The sequence below is a fragment of the Amborella trichopoda genome, chromosome 3 (assembly GCF_054954075.1).
Source record: "Amborella trichopoda isolate Santa Cruz 75 chromosome 3, AtrichopodaSantaCruz75HAP2 v2.0, whole genome shotgun sequence".
In the NCBI taxonomy this organism is placed as follows: domain Eukaryota; kingdom Viridiplantae; phylum Streptophyta; class Magnoliopsida; order Amborellales; family Amborellaceae; genus Amborella; species Amborella trichopoda.
Window position 1 is genome coordinate 61974375 of NC_142338.1, and position 14792 is coordinate 61989166.

Here is a 14792-nt window from a genome sequence, read left to right on the forward strand (position 1 = left end):
ATTAACCGATATGGCTGAGTCGAGCCATTATTAGCCGAACCGATCTTATTAACTAGCACGCCTAAAAGATGCTATAAGCCTCCCCATTTTTCATAGTCATTCATCGAAAAAGGTAGTTTTAATGTTAAAAACCCTTTGATTGATCATCTCGACATCGATATATATGACTATGAAAGATAAAAAGATTTTAAATATATAAAATAGTGCATTTTACAACATATTATCTACACAGTCAATTTTCAAGATTTTCATAGGTCTTTAGATCTACTTGATTTTAACCATTTTTTAAATTTAAAATTTTATAATTAGATATAAAAATAGATTATGAGATAATCCTAAAATCATTTTATGTCAAAATTATATACCATGATAAAATTTAAAGGTGCACGTTACCTCTACACCTACTGCTGCATCTGTATGCCATCGCACCCATAGTAAAGGAAAAAGTTTTTATAAGGATGCAACATTATAATGTAGAACTACGGATGTCCCTGAAAAATCCATCCGGAAAAAGTCCTTTTAATGTTAAAAAACCGTTTGATTGATTATCTCGACATTGACATGTATGACTATGAAAAATAAAAAGATTTTAAGTCTCAGAAATAGTGCATTTTACAACATATTATCTACACCGTCCATTTTCAAGATTTTCATATGTTTATAGATCTACTTGATTTTAAACATTTTTTAAATTTAAGATTTTATAATTAGATGTAAAAATAGGTTTTGAGATAATCCTAAGAACATTTTACATCAAAATTTTATACTATGATAGAATTTGAAGGTGCACCTTACCTCTACACCTACGGATGCATCCGTATGCCAAGTGCACCCAATAGTAAAACTATGAAAAAATATATTAATATAAAAGTAGTGAAGAATAAAATACATTTAAATATGTACAAAATGAAAAATATTACACGCAAAAGATCTCTTGCTCCTGCTGGAGTAAGACCGGAATCTAGTGCCACTACCCTATCCAACGCATAGTTAGCACGTCCATGTTTAAACTTCAAAACATGATTTTTCAAATAATTTCAGATTTTTTTAAATCCATTATGAATTTTCAAAAGGTATTAAAAATTTGTGTTTTTTAATAGTACCGATATAAATTCGTATTTTATCTTTCTTCAAATAAACTTCTTTCCTATAACTTTATTTATTTATTAACTTAATATTATTAAAAATTGATATAAAGATAAATACATTAACAGTGGGAGTAAATTAAAAATATTTATTTAATAAAAAAATTCCATCATGGGTGAACCTTAAAAAAAGTGTATAAAAAATAGAAGCAATGTATTTCCCCAAAAAATAATTAAAACAATCACATATCTCAAAATAATAGGTAGAATTAGAAGAAGAGTCACCCAAAGAAGAATTTATTTATTTTTGTTTAAACCCATGAAGTTCTTATAAAGAGCAAGAAAGAGATTCAATGATACTAAAGATTCAGGTAGCTAGGAATTCAATGTGAGATTCAAATTTGCTTAATCATTTTATTGTTTCTTTATGCATAGAGAAGGTTGATTAATTTTATATTCTAATATTTATTTTTATTTCGTTGGGGTATAAAACATAGCTTTTTGAATGGTCCACTATTTTACATATTTGGGTCTTTGTGTTTTTTTAATTAACTGTAATCCTATATTGAGACTGTTTTTATTTTTTTATTTTTGAAAAATAATCTTATATCTTGGTTCACAATGCTTGTTATTTGCTTATTAGCTCTTATGTTTACTATTGTTGTTGTTGCTTCGTTTTATTCTCCCAATAAATCTACGATATGTTTTGTGTTGTGACAACAGAGTAAGCATCGTTGTTAGGTTTATTAAAAGTTTCAACAAAAAATAGTTAAGTACTATTCTAATGACACTTTTAAGGCTATAAAATTATTGTTTAATGGCTTTAGTATATCTATACAATAGCTGCAAATCATAATCCTACGATGCGTCATCTTTAGATATCTGATTTTTTCACTACATTTTTTTTAATCAAATATGAAATATTCACAATTCTATTTGTTAAAATAAAATTGATTTGTTACCAATGTTTTGGTCTACCGATATTTTATTATTTACCAACTTGCTAACTAAGATCTTGAGTAGAATTCCACTAATAGGGTGCTTCAAGCGGAAGTACGACTCTCGAGTAGATAAGAATTTATGTGAATTGATTGAGGAGTTCGAAAAATCGAATTGGCGTTGAAAACCGGCCAAGTGTTCATTCCGAGTAATCGGTAAACCGGGCAGTTAGACTGGCCTGACCGTACAAGTCCCGAGTGGTTAAAAAAGTTTAAAAAGAATTACAAAACCAAATCTAGAAAAATATGAAAAGTATATTTAAAACAAGAATAAACAAAGCACATCCAAATGAAGTTGAAAACTAGGGAAAATTTGATTTTAAAATGAAGTTAGAAAAATTAGTGGAAAATAGATTTTTAAAAATCGATTTGTTCTCAAGGGTATTTTTTAATTTAAAAAAAAAGAAAAAATGTAAAAATAAGTGTTCATGGCCAAAATGTTTAAAAAAAATTTAAAAACGTATTACAAACAAATTAAATATTTTTTGGGATTTTATATAATTTTTTTTAGAACATCCGGCCTGATCATTCAACCCGGCCCAAACCAGAACCAGCCAGTTCCGTTTTGAACCGGCCAGTATAGCATCCACTGTTGAGGAGACACTGCAACTGCAAAATATGGGCCCTAGAACAAGCACATCAAAAGATTTTGAGGGAGTTGACCGAAAATGTCTTCACTGATACAAGGTGCCAGGGCTTGTAGACTTCACAGTCATCCTGCGGGTTAGTCCAAAGCAGCAGGAAGCTATTAATAAAGTTAAAAAGCTTAAAGACAAGGGAAAATTCAAAAGAAGTTTTGTGGGGTGTGTGGTTTATATGCGTCCTTCACTTGAGGAGCTCTTGGAAACAACATCTGCAACCTCTGTGAAGAAAGGGAGAACCAGTGCTGAATTTTGTAAGAAACTAGACTAAATCATGAGTATTGGTGAGAAGGTCAATGATGGTGCAAAAACCAAATTTATGCTAAACATACTGTCTCAAAGTGAGGCTATTGGTAACAAGGTTTTGGTTTTCAGCCAATATCATCTTCTTCTGATATTTTTGGAGAAATTAGTTATTGCTCGAAAGGGGTGGGTTCAAGGCAGAGAATATTTCAGATTTCAGGTGATTCAGGCCTTAAGAAAAGGAAGAGTTCATGGAGATATTTAACAATTCTCCAGGTTCTCGGGTTCTTTTTGGTTTGACCAGAGCATGTGGAGAAAGCACATCTATAGTGAGTGCCCCAAGGGTTATAATTTTGGATGTACATTTGAAACCACCAATGACTCGTCAAGCAGTGAGTAGAGTATTTCAGCCAGGTGAAACGAAGGGAGTTTATACAAATGGATTGGTTGCTTCTGATGCTTCCGAAGAAGTTGACCGCAATGCTGTCTTTAAATAGGATTCCCTAGAGAGGATCCCTGTACAAAAAAAGTTGGGGCTTATATAAACTGCCCATTACAGTCATATACAAAAAAAGGAAGGGATAATCCAAAAAGTCTTAAGCACGAAGTAAGAGACGAGAAGCCCGGCTGTGAAAAACTACAGTCTCTCAGGGGCTCATGAGCGCTCCCTCTTAAGCCAGTTGGTCTACCAAGCCGTTTGACGTCCTCCAAGTATGCGTCCATAAGGCGACTGTATCCCTGCCTATATGCATAATTTCGTCAAAAATCGGGACGAGGTACCAAGGGGGAGGTGCAAGGCCAGCAGCCCAAGTGATAATATTCTGTACATCTCCTTCAACTATCAAAGGCTGGGGCCAGAAGTGATTGAATAATTTGAGTCCCATGAGGAGGGCCGTAGATTCAGTGAGCTGGGAGTCTGCATGGCCAATATTTTAGGAGTAGGAAGTCAAAATGTTGCCTAAATGGTCCCTAAGCTGGACCTGGGTTGCCTAGGGAGTACCCATTGAAGTTGAGTTTCAGTATGCCCTCAGGTAGAGGGGACCAATTGTTTGCGCGAGCCACCCTTGGCGGTCTGAAATGCAGTATTTTTGCCCAGTATTGCAGGAAGGTCGAAGTTGAGACCCCTTTAAATTCCTTGTAGTTGGAAGCCCAGAAGATAACCTGTGAGGTGATCTTGTGGAAGAACGCTTGGCTGGAGCTCTTGGTACCCTGGAAAATTCTAGAGTTTCGCTCATTCTAGATGATCCAAATGGTTGTCGCTACGGATGACTTCCATAAGATTATGCCTACCTTAGGCCAAATGGAAAACGAGAAGTTGAGGAGGTCTGGTAAGGATTCCGAAGTGACCTAAGAAAGGCCATAGAGGGGAAGAATCCTGCTCCAAATGTCGAAAACGAATTCGCAATGGATGAAAAGGTGGGAATAGTTTTCTTCTTCACAAAAGGCACAAGGCACAACGATTTGGGATGGGATACCTCTGCGTTGAAGGTGATCCACTGTAAGAGCTTTTTCACAGGTCGCAATCCAGTTGAAAGCTTGGACCTTAGGAGGGGCTCTTGAGGACTACACTTTTGACACCACCAAGGGAGGAGAGTAGGGGAAGGTGGGGGTTCCAAAAGATTTTTATAAAAGGAGGACACCGTGAACAAACCTGAAGGGGATGGGGTCCAAACGAGACTATGATGGCCCGACTGGGCCAGGAATGTGCATTGAACCCACATTCTGGATTATCCTGGAAATACTCCCTATTGAAATCTGCATCATCCATTGAATTGAATAAAAAATGCTTCCTCTATAGTAAGCCCTAAGCTCAAGATGGGTCAACAATCTATCTTCGATCATGTATACCATGCACACAAGTAAATGAATCTGGGGCATATTTGCCATGCTAGTACATGCAAGTCTAAACCATATGAATGCCACTAGGTTTCCTAAAATAATAAAACAAAGCTGTCTCTGAGAAAATGCCAACCGTTTTCCGAAAGTATCCACAAGATGAGACAATCGCGGATGTCACTGTGCTCTCTTTCTCTCTCTCTCTCTCTCTCTCTCTCTCACACACACACACACACACATACACAGAGACATGCACGTGCACAAGACAGTTTTCTTTTTCCCTTTCCTTTTAATAGGGGTAGGGAGAACTGCAGACTATCACTTCCCAAAGCTTGGAGATGAAGGCAAGCCATAATTTTTGAAACCACCATTTTCATAAAATAAGAATAAGTATTTTTATCGAGCAATAAAAATGAGACTTGAAGCTTTAGACGTTATAGCTAGTCCCTGGTTCCTTCACATAAATATTGTTGTTGAAACCTATAAGCCCTCTTCGATGATGAGTAAGCTCATGCTCCATCACTTAACAGCCATTTTTAATAAAAAGATGAGGATAAAGCACCCGGATTTCTTTTGGAGAGGTAGATGATCAAAATAAATGATTTCCTAAATGAATGGAGACTCATCTGACGAAAATGAAGTACATAGAATTTTTCATTAAATCAATGAACCAATCTTTTCCCTCCATCCTTTTCACTGCATACTAAGCTAGTTTCTCCTCACAAATGGCTTGCAGCTTTTTTATATAGAACAGTTTGATTATATATGTTTTTTTATTATGTTTGGCCTTTAATGTTTCAAGTTTCAACATTCATTTTTCAAAGATAGTTTAATTTGGTTTAGAAATGGATGTTCTCCTTTTAATTAAATTTTTTTCACCATAACAATTATAGCTGCAGAACAAGCCTCCACACTCCAACCAGGTTCGTAAGAAACAATTATAGCTGCAGAAACAGGTCCATAAAAATCAGCAATCACATAAAGAATGGTAGGGTTTTCATCAACAAGCTCCTAGTAACCTCAGATCGCCTACTTGTCCTTGAAAGCCTTTGTAAAACCTCGAACATAGGAGATGCACTGAACGGGGGGAATGATAATTGCAGGTGAAATAACATCAACTAAGATTTTAAAAAAGTTTCATGTAGAAGAATATGAAGTGCTAGAATTTTTGTAGGACTCAGGTTGAAGATTCGATATATTAGAAATGGAAGATACACACAGATTGTCTTTGTAATTATCTATTTCTTGTGTCTGGTTGAAATAGATGTTGCAGAACACTCGTGAACTGGAAAGAAGAAATGGAACCAATGGAAAGCATTGAAACAACCTACAGAAAGCTCACATCATGACCTCAGAGAGCAACAACTCAAAAGCCTCCAGTTTAGGTCACCAAAGGGATCGAAAACAGCCACTCAAATACGGGTGCAGGGGCTAAGATCCCCCAGTTAGGCAATGGGCATCATGTTCTAGGCTATATGTTGATTTTCTTTTTCTTTTCAGGCAGCATTTTTATTATATATTTTTCTAGTCATTTTTTAATATTTACATTGATCATTGAGATTTGTATACATCAACTTCCACAAAGTTCAGATGCAAACGCTTTCTTATTGTATCTTCGAGACCATGTTAACGCTGACTCGTTCCTTGATAGTTTTCCATGTAATTTTTTATTTCTTACATTCAGTGTTACATGGACACCAACATATGTGTTTTAGCATTTAAAGTATCGTAGGTGTCTAGTATACTGGCAAAAAAAAGTTGATATGGTTAGACACATCCATACACTTTTTTTTTATAAATAAAAAAAGCTAATTTTTTCATAATGTATTATATAGTTCTTCATTTTACGTCACCTAATAAGTGCATGGAGTAGTGGGAGAACTAATGGAATAAGTCCAAGATTGATGAGGCTCGAGGCCCCCTATGTGGCATTCAATTTTTTGATGTTTAATATACTACCAAACGTTGATATGTTTCGACATGTGACACAAAATAAGAAAGAGGCCACATGTTGTGGTAACGCTGCTTATGTTAGCGACACATACAATCATCAACTTAGACAAACTCATGCATTCTGAGGCCATGTTAAGCCGTACTCGTTTCTTGTAAAGTTTTCCATGTTTTTTCTCCCTTAAATTATTGGTATATACAATCATCACCTTACACAGTCCTATCTTTCTCTAATGCCATTCATTCTTTTCAATTCAAATATTATAACTTCATTGAAGGTAATGCCGAAGCAGATAATAGAAAAGAAAAATAATTATATCCAGAAAACCACTTTACAAATATTAAACCAATTTGACTAAATTCAGATGAAGTGCTTACAAGAATGAGGCGAAACTTCTACTCCACAAGCAATGGCCTGACACTGAAGCATACCATAACCTCAAGTGATACACAGTTGACTCTCGCATGTGACTCCTGCTGGGTTTGCAGGCTCATACAATAATAAAATCATACAAGGAGATGGAACCCACCAAGGAACAACAATCATTAATTCTTCTAATCAAAGTCTCACCCTAAAGGATCCTCAAATAATATTTACTAATCTTGAATTCAAAGGGCCCCTTATTCCAACATGAGGATGCCTAGGATCAGAGAAAGTAAGAGTATGAGTACTTCAGTACCAAACATCAAAAAATGAAGGAAATATGATGAAGATTAATCGGACGCTGTAGTGAAGGGATCACCGGATCATTTTTGAGTTTGCTCCACCTTGGCTCTTATCTTCTGTTCCAACACAGATGTCTCCAATTCCAAGCTAAACATCCTCTCGAGGGCATGCATATTTTCAAGAGTTTCACTAAGAGTTCGGCTGTCACTGCCGTCGCATCTCAAGTGCTGCATGGGACCATGCAGAAGCTTGTTCACAATGCCCCTGCTGAGATCATCAATTGCCCTCCTCTCTTTCTTACTTAGGTCATCCCCGAACTTTGCCATGCATTTCTCCAACTCCGAGAGTCGGATCCTTTCCGCATAAGCCCGCAACTTCTTGATGGTGGGGACTGTCTCTAAGGAATCCCTCCAGGCTTCAAATTGCTTCAGTTCTTCAGTAATGATGGCTTGGGCCTCCATTGCTTTCCGGTGCCGATCTTCCTTGTTGGCTTCCACCACTTCTTTGAGATCATCAACATTATAAACACTAGCAGTCTCAAGTTCTGAAACACATGCTCCAACATTCCTAGGGACCGATATATCGATGAAGAGCCTCAGCCCTCCAACTTCTGAGCTCACTGGGGGGAGATTCTTGACATTTTCTTTGACAAATAAGAGTGTTTCAGATGAGGTACTGGTAAATATGACATCTGCATTAGCAGCACAAGAGAGCATATCTTCAAGAGGCTTGTAGATTATCTCCACGTCTTTTAGCTCATCACGAATGCTTGATACCCTCTCCTCTGATCTGTTTACAACCACGATTTTATTGCATCCCTTAGCAACCAGATGCTTGATCACAAGCTTCCCCATCTTCCCTGCCCCAATCACCAACATTTCCGCACAAGGGGAGTCTGATTTCGGAAGCTTCATAAGGGCCAGTTCAACAGCAGCAGAACTAACTGAAACTGCACCTGCCGAAATGTTTGTCTCAGTGCGAACACGCTTCCCTGCGGATATTGCCTGCTTAAAAAGCCCGCTGATGTTTCTTCCAAAGCCAACGACCCCTTGCCCCACCTTAACGACCTGTTTGACTTGTGCAAGAATCTGCCCCTCCCCAAGAACAAGAGAGTCGAGCCCTGCAGATACTTGGAATAGATGCTGCGTAGCATCGGTGTCCCGCAGCAAGAACAAGTGCTGACGGAGCTCCAAGACAGGAATTCCACTTGTCTGAAGAAAAATAGACAAGGATATGAGAGAGAGAGAGAGAGAGAAAGAGAGAGAGAGAGAGAGAGAGAGAGAGCACAATTCAACTCATCTATATGACTTTCAATTAAACCAACCCAAGTTCCAAAGAGAATTTAACTGAATAATAGCGCATTTCCAGCTGATGATTTGATGTATAATTTTGATGCAACCAAAATAAGAAGACTGTAGAAAGAGTTTGAGAAGAAATGTATACTTTGGACATCCATTCGGTTACTTCACGAATCCCTCGATGCCAAGATAGAGCAACTACATAAATTTCCATTCTGTTACATGTACTAAGGACGGCAGCTTCCTCTATGTGATTCAGGCCACAGAGCTCTCCAATCGCACGGGGCCACTCCGCTTCAGGAATGGCAAGCTTTTCACGCATTTCTACAGGTGCCGTATGAACACTCAGTCCTATAACTACAATGCTGCTCCTTTCTTTTGTGTATCCTGTTTTTGGCAAGGAGTCCAACAGAATCATAAATCAAATTCTCCAATCCTTTAAGTAGCAAGTAAATATGTATTCAAAAGAGCCAGAAATCAAGCACTGAAAGAATTTGTGACGGAAACCCAATTCCAAGACGAGATATAAACTGAAAACGAAATTCATTGGAGCACAAAGTTACCTACAAATTCTTTGGTTGCAACAAAAATATCCCAGGTTTTTATATAGGAACATAACCAATTTGTAAGTGACCAAGGTATCATAAATTGAATGCCTATAAAGACACGAGCATACTTAGAAACAATTGCTTCTATTTTGGGAGAAGGTCATCTCTTATTTGTTACTTCTATTCTATGCTCACTAGAAACGAAGGATATCTTCAAGCTACTCAAACATTCTCAGAAAATTTACGCAAAAATAAAACAATGTTTGTCATGATTTTTCTTATCTGTTAGTTAATTGAGCAATAAATCCAGGACTTCATTATTTTGAAAAATCATTGGACACACTTTTGCTTTTTCTGCAACCAATTTCCTATGCATTGCAATTTACAGACACTATATTGGAAACACGCAATGAAAATGGCTGAAGAAAAGAGGTTCATATTTTTTAGAGCAAAATGTGAGTACACGTCAGTAACAGAAGAGTATGAACAAATTACTTTTTCAAGCTCACAAAAAGAAAGTTTTTTGATGCTCCTATGAATAGGTACAATCACCGAGGTATTTTAGAAATACACGAAAACCAAAAAAAGAATTCAGCATTCATAACTATGACTAGGTTGTCTTTTTTTTTTTTTTGAGAAAATTTGACTTGTATTAAGGAAAAGGAATGAGTATACCAAAAATAGCCCCTCAAAGGGGCAGCATATCACCAAGATGGTGAGTTAGATACAAAAAATGCTATACATTCTCGATATGACAAAAGAATCGAGGAAGCCATTGTCTTCAAAAATGTCAGTGGGTTCCACCCCCAGTCGACGATGCTGGCCCCTCTTTTGCGAGGGAGTCAGCACAAGAGTTAGCTTCCCACCAAATATGGGTCCAAGAGATGCGAAAATGTCTGGTGATATAAAAAATGTGGGCCAGCCTCCAAGGGTAAGCGGCAGAATGAGAGGCCCAAGAGAGAATAGTTTTAGAATCTCCTTCAATGGCAATTTAATTACCCCACTCAGGTCTGAAGGCCCTTAGACTCTCAAGCAAAGCACTGGCCTCAGCAATAATACTATTGGCAACTCCTATAGATTTGGAGGCTGAGAAGAAAATTTGAGGACCACTGACCACTTATTCCCTATTTGTAATGGTTAAGATATGCTCCTAGTCTTTGAAAAAATGGACGATGATTTGTTGTTGAAAATTAATGTACACAAGCAAGAACAAGTAATGCACTTAACAAACCAAAAGACAGAAACTTATAAAATCTGCAAACGCAAGAATCTGCAATTTCTCAATCTCAAACCACAAACCCATTTAAAGGTAGACCTATGGTTGATCAAAGATATCCATCTGACTTTTTGCAATTGCCTTGAGATTGAACCCCAAGATTCAGAAGTCTACGAGTGCATTCAACGAAAACCATTATATAAACGAATATGCACAAAGAAAAAATATTTCGAGCATTCAACAATTATAACAACTATACACATTGATCAAACACTAAGTTTTTGCAGGCCATGATCATACCTCATTTGAGGTAACTGTACCTAAGATTAGCCTCCACAAAAAGATATAGATCATTGCAGCCGAGTAACTGTAGAGCAGAGAGAGGAAGAGTGGATTCTCAAGAAGATTCAAGGGAGAGAGAATTAGAAGGTGCAAGTTAGTTGAAGTGGAAGGCTCGCCCAAATGGACATGGTTGGAAGTAGTGTGAAAAGATCTAGAGAGTTATGGCCTCACTGAGGGTAATGCCTTGATAGTGGACCAGGATTCGATTCGTGTAGCCGATCCAAATAGTTGGGAAAAAGCTCAAAGGAATATAATGATGATGGGCCAGGCTATCAGATCCAAAGAGAGTCAGAATTAGATCGACTTGGAAGAGTTTAGGGGTAGAATAGAGTTGGGTTTTGGTTATAAAATTTCCTTCCCAAATTATGGAAATTTCCAAGTCCTCCAATTACAGAGGTTAAAGAAACGCAGTTTACTCATTCTGAATAATATCTCGGAAATGATAGCTAACAAATAACTAATGCATGAAATGTGCGTAAAGTGTTGAACAAGAATCATTGCAACAGGGTAATGAGAGAAATTTCCCCACATATACCCAATTATGTGCAGATTCAGAAGCTGAAACTTCCCAACTTGGATTGGAAACACCCCATGAAAATAATTGATGCCAATTAAAATTCTCTCTGTTTTATTTTTTTTTAAGGAAAAAATACCAACTAAAAGTGTCACTTAAATCTCATGAATGGAAGGAGGCAATTGAAATTGGAATCCCTTGAAAGAAAAGGAGAAAGTTGAAAAGATGAAAAAGACTTACGGTCAGCTGCTGAGGTCTTGAGCTGTTCAAGCGCGGAGAGGCTGGAGGCCATTGAGGAGGAGGAGGAGGAGGATTGTTCTATAATGTGATCATCATGAATCAATTGGCATCTAATTGGGGCGGAGCAGAGGGGTTTGGAGGTCTTGGGTGAGAAGAAGGGCACCATCATCATCCATGGAGAAGAAGGCGGCTTGGCCATGGCCCTGGCCCTGCTACAATTATTACAATTGCTACCACGTGTGTTGGAGGAGGAGGAGGAGGTGCGAGTGGTTTTAGTTTTAGCCGGAAAAGCGGTGGCGAAGGCTACAGCAGCTGCCATGGCTACCACCACTCGCCTTCCAACCTCCAACAAAACAGAAGAGGAGGGAGGAGGGAGTGAGGGTTTTGTTTTCGTCGTTGGAACTTAAGAGCGAGAGAGAGAGAGAGAAGTCGATGTTTGTTGACCTGACCCGCTAGAGAGAGAGAGAGAGAGAGAGAGGTAATAAAAGTAAAAGGAAAAGGGGAAGCGGTCCGTCCAATGTGCGCGTTGCGTTTATTGGTCAGAGAAGGCGCGCTCTATCCACACTCCACAACGGCGACCCACACCCACTTCCTTCTCTCTCTCTCTCTCTAATAATTCTTCCAATGCTGGCTGGCCTGCAACTAAGACATCGTCCTTCATTACCTCTTATGGATTCTTATTTTTCCATGATTGACTCAATTCTCTGACTTTTTCCTCATCATTTTCATTCAGCGACCCACTCAATTTTCATTTTCTCTTTCTCCGCCCCTCTAAAATCTGGATGATAGACACTAGTCATCTAATTTATAATTCTAACAAAAAAATGCCGACACATTTAAAAGTCTTGAAAATAGTCGTTACTCAAAATTATTATTATTTTTATATCAATTGAGGTCAAAAAGATTTTTTAGTTTAAGAACGCTTTTTGTTACTGACATCCATATTGTTTTATTTTATTTTGGTTTTTATCCGATGACAAGACAGATGATTAAAGTATAACTAAGTGAGCTGATAATGGATTGGGGTTAAATAAATGGGGTTTGGGTGTTGTAGAGGGAGAAAATCTGTTTTGTGGAGGAAAAGCCCAAGAGAGGAGATATTGGGGTGATGTGTCAATCCTTCCCCCATTGATGCAGGAGATTTTCAGGATAAGAGAGATAAGGGGTTGTACCTTCAAACCCAAGACCAAATATATAGAGAGATTTGTGATGGAGATTGCTTCCTTTTGATTCACCTTCTCTTTCATCCACACGTTCGAAATGTGGCCCTTTTGTGGAGATGGGTGTTTAGTAACCAACACACTCCCCCTCCCCCCACCATATTTGGAGAGAGTGAAGTTCAAAGGCCAAGGAGAGTAGCAAATATCTTCCTTTCATTCTTTTTTTTTTCTTTCTTCTTTTTTTTTTTTTTAAAGTACCAAATATCCTCTCTTTCCTAAAGAGGGATCATGGGTAATGGAACTAGAAGAGCCAGCATGTGTATGGACACGGTTTTTATGTGGCCAGCCCGCATATTGGGCCCTTAGTTACAATTGTTTTTTTGATGGACCACCTATTTGCATCCATCTTTAAGATAGATATTTTGTATCTCTCGACCATATATTATAGAAATGCGGTCCAACCTACATGAAACGATTTTCTTTAATGTATTATGATTGTGCCATGTGACTATGCAAATACAAGGAGGTCACCACTATTTTTACTTATTACAAATAGATTATTTATCTTTATTATAAGAAAGTCACAACTATTTATACTTATTAAATGCTAAATTTGATGGTTTGAGGTAAGTCACTAAGTCAGATATTTTTTTTGTTTTTGTTTGTAACTTTGTAGATATTCAATAACACCCTTACAATCACCCATTTTGAAATTTAAAGAGCAAAACTGATTGTGGCATCTTTGTACAAAAAGTAGATGGTGTCTTTCAAAACAATCGCATAAAATAAATATTAAAAATTTAAAATTGTTATGAACAATTATATGTATGTAGCTGACCCAACAGCAGCGTCGCATTAACAAATAAAGGATTCCCAGCCAAAAGATTGTTGAGAACATAAGCGCACAGTAAAAGCAACAACCGAGAAAGTCTCACACCGCTTATGTAGGGCCCTAATGGATTCGGATCAGAGAAAGTCTCACACCCATCCAAAAAGCCTCTCATCAATATGTGCTTAGGTAGGGTTTTGACATATCCGGACCGGTTCTCTCTCACTAAATGTTTTTGTCTTTTTTCACACTTAATTTTTTAGGAAAAATTTCGTATGGAACTTTAGTTTTTTATATTATTTCATGATAGACCCTTAAAAAGTTTTTGGGTTGAAATGGTTTAAAAAGATTTGTTGGAGCTAATTTTTATGATCAAAAGTTGATAAAAGATGGAAATAAAAGATGAGGGGGTACATTGAAATCCTTAAAGATTTTTTTATACCACTTGAAAGAAAAATACCTTCTTTTTTTTTTTCTATGTAACATTCTCATACATATTTATAGATATACTCCACTGGAAATGAAAAATCAATGAATAAGGTCAAACTAAATGAACAACACCACTGGAAATGAAAAAATCAACAGAACAATGAATTCTTTGTGTTTCTTTATAACCATAAGATACACAATATATTTTTCTTTTGGAAAAAGTTTATATAGAGCTTAGGCCCTAAAGAATCAAATTAGAGCCCACCTCAAAAAATTCACTAGAAGAGGATGTTTTGATGCCCAAATATCGTCAAATGGATCATCTCGACGTCAAGATGCATGGGCATGAGAAAAAAATGTCTTTTAAGTTTTAGAAATATTGCATCTTATAACGCATTTTTGGACCGTCAATTTTTAAGTCATTAGTATTTTCATAGATATGCTCGATCTATACTATTTTTGAAACTTTAAATCTTATAATTAAAGATGAAAATATATTTTAAGGCTAATAAAAAATTTCCAATATTGAAACCATATTTTTCTACGGTCATCAACGAACATCTTTTTTTTTCCTTTCTTAGTTCTTATTTGTCTGCATGGTTAATCTTGAAATCTCCACCATGAGGGAAAATGCATCAAAAACACTAATTAAAATGAAAATGTAACAAAAAATCAGAACTTTCCCTTATTTTTTAATAATCATCAATTACACATGTTTTATCTCTTATAAATAGATACCAACTTACACTAATGGAAGTGAAAATAAATGAAAACTTCTCCTCATATTTGATCATTG

At 36.8% G+C, this 14792-nt stretch overlaps 1 protein-coding gene across 1 annotated transcript; it reads right to left on the reverse strand.

Moving 5' to 3' along the window:
* Positions 1-7084: 7084 nt before the first annotated feature.
* On the reverse strand, positions 7085-11932 carry LOC18421629 (glutamyl-tRNA reductase 2). The gene is made up of 3 exons (XM_006826378.4): positions 11579-11932; positions 8864-9105; positions 7085-8631 (listed from the first exon to the last, which is right to left on the reverse strand). Exons 1-3 carry the CDS (start codon positions 11895-11897, stop codon positions 7501-7503), a joined length of 1692 nt encoding a protein of 563 aa, XP_006826441.1. The 5' UTR covers positions 11898-11932; the 3' UTR covers positions 7085-7500.
* Positions 11933-14792: the final 2860 nt, after the last annotated feature.

Excerpts from the sequence above, each read along its gene's own strand:
- LOC18421629 (XM_006826378.4), bottom strand. The coding sequence starts at position 11,897 with ATGGCAGCTGCTGTAGCCTTCGCCACCGCTTTTCCGGCTAAAACTAAA. Across the intron at positions 9,106-11,578 it reads CAAGACCTCAGCAGCTGACC|GATACACAAAAGAAAGGAGC; the intron begins GTAAGTCTTTTT and ends TGCCAAAAACAG. Across the intron at positions 8,632-8,863 it reads TAACCGAATGGATGTCCAAA|ACAAGTGGAATTCCTGTCTT; the intron begins GTATACATTTCT and ends ATTTTTCTTCAG.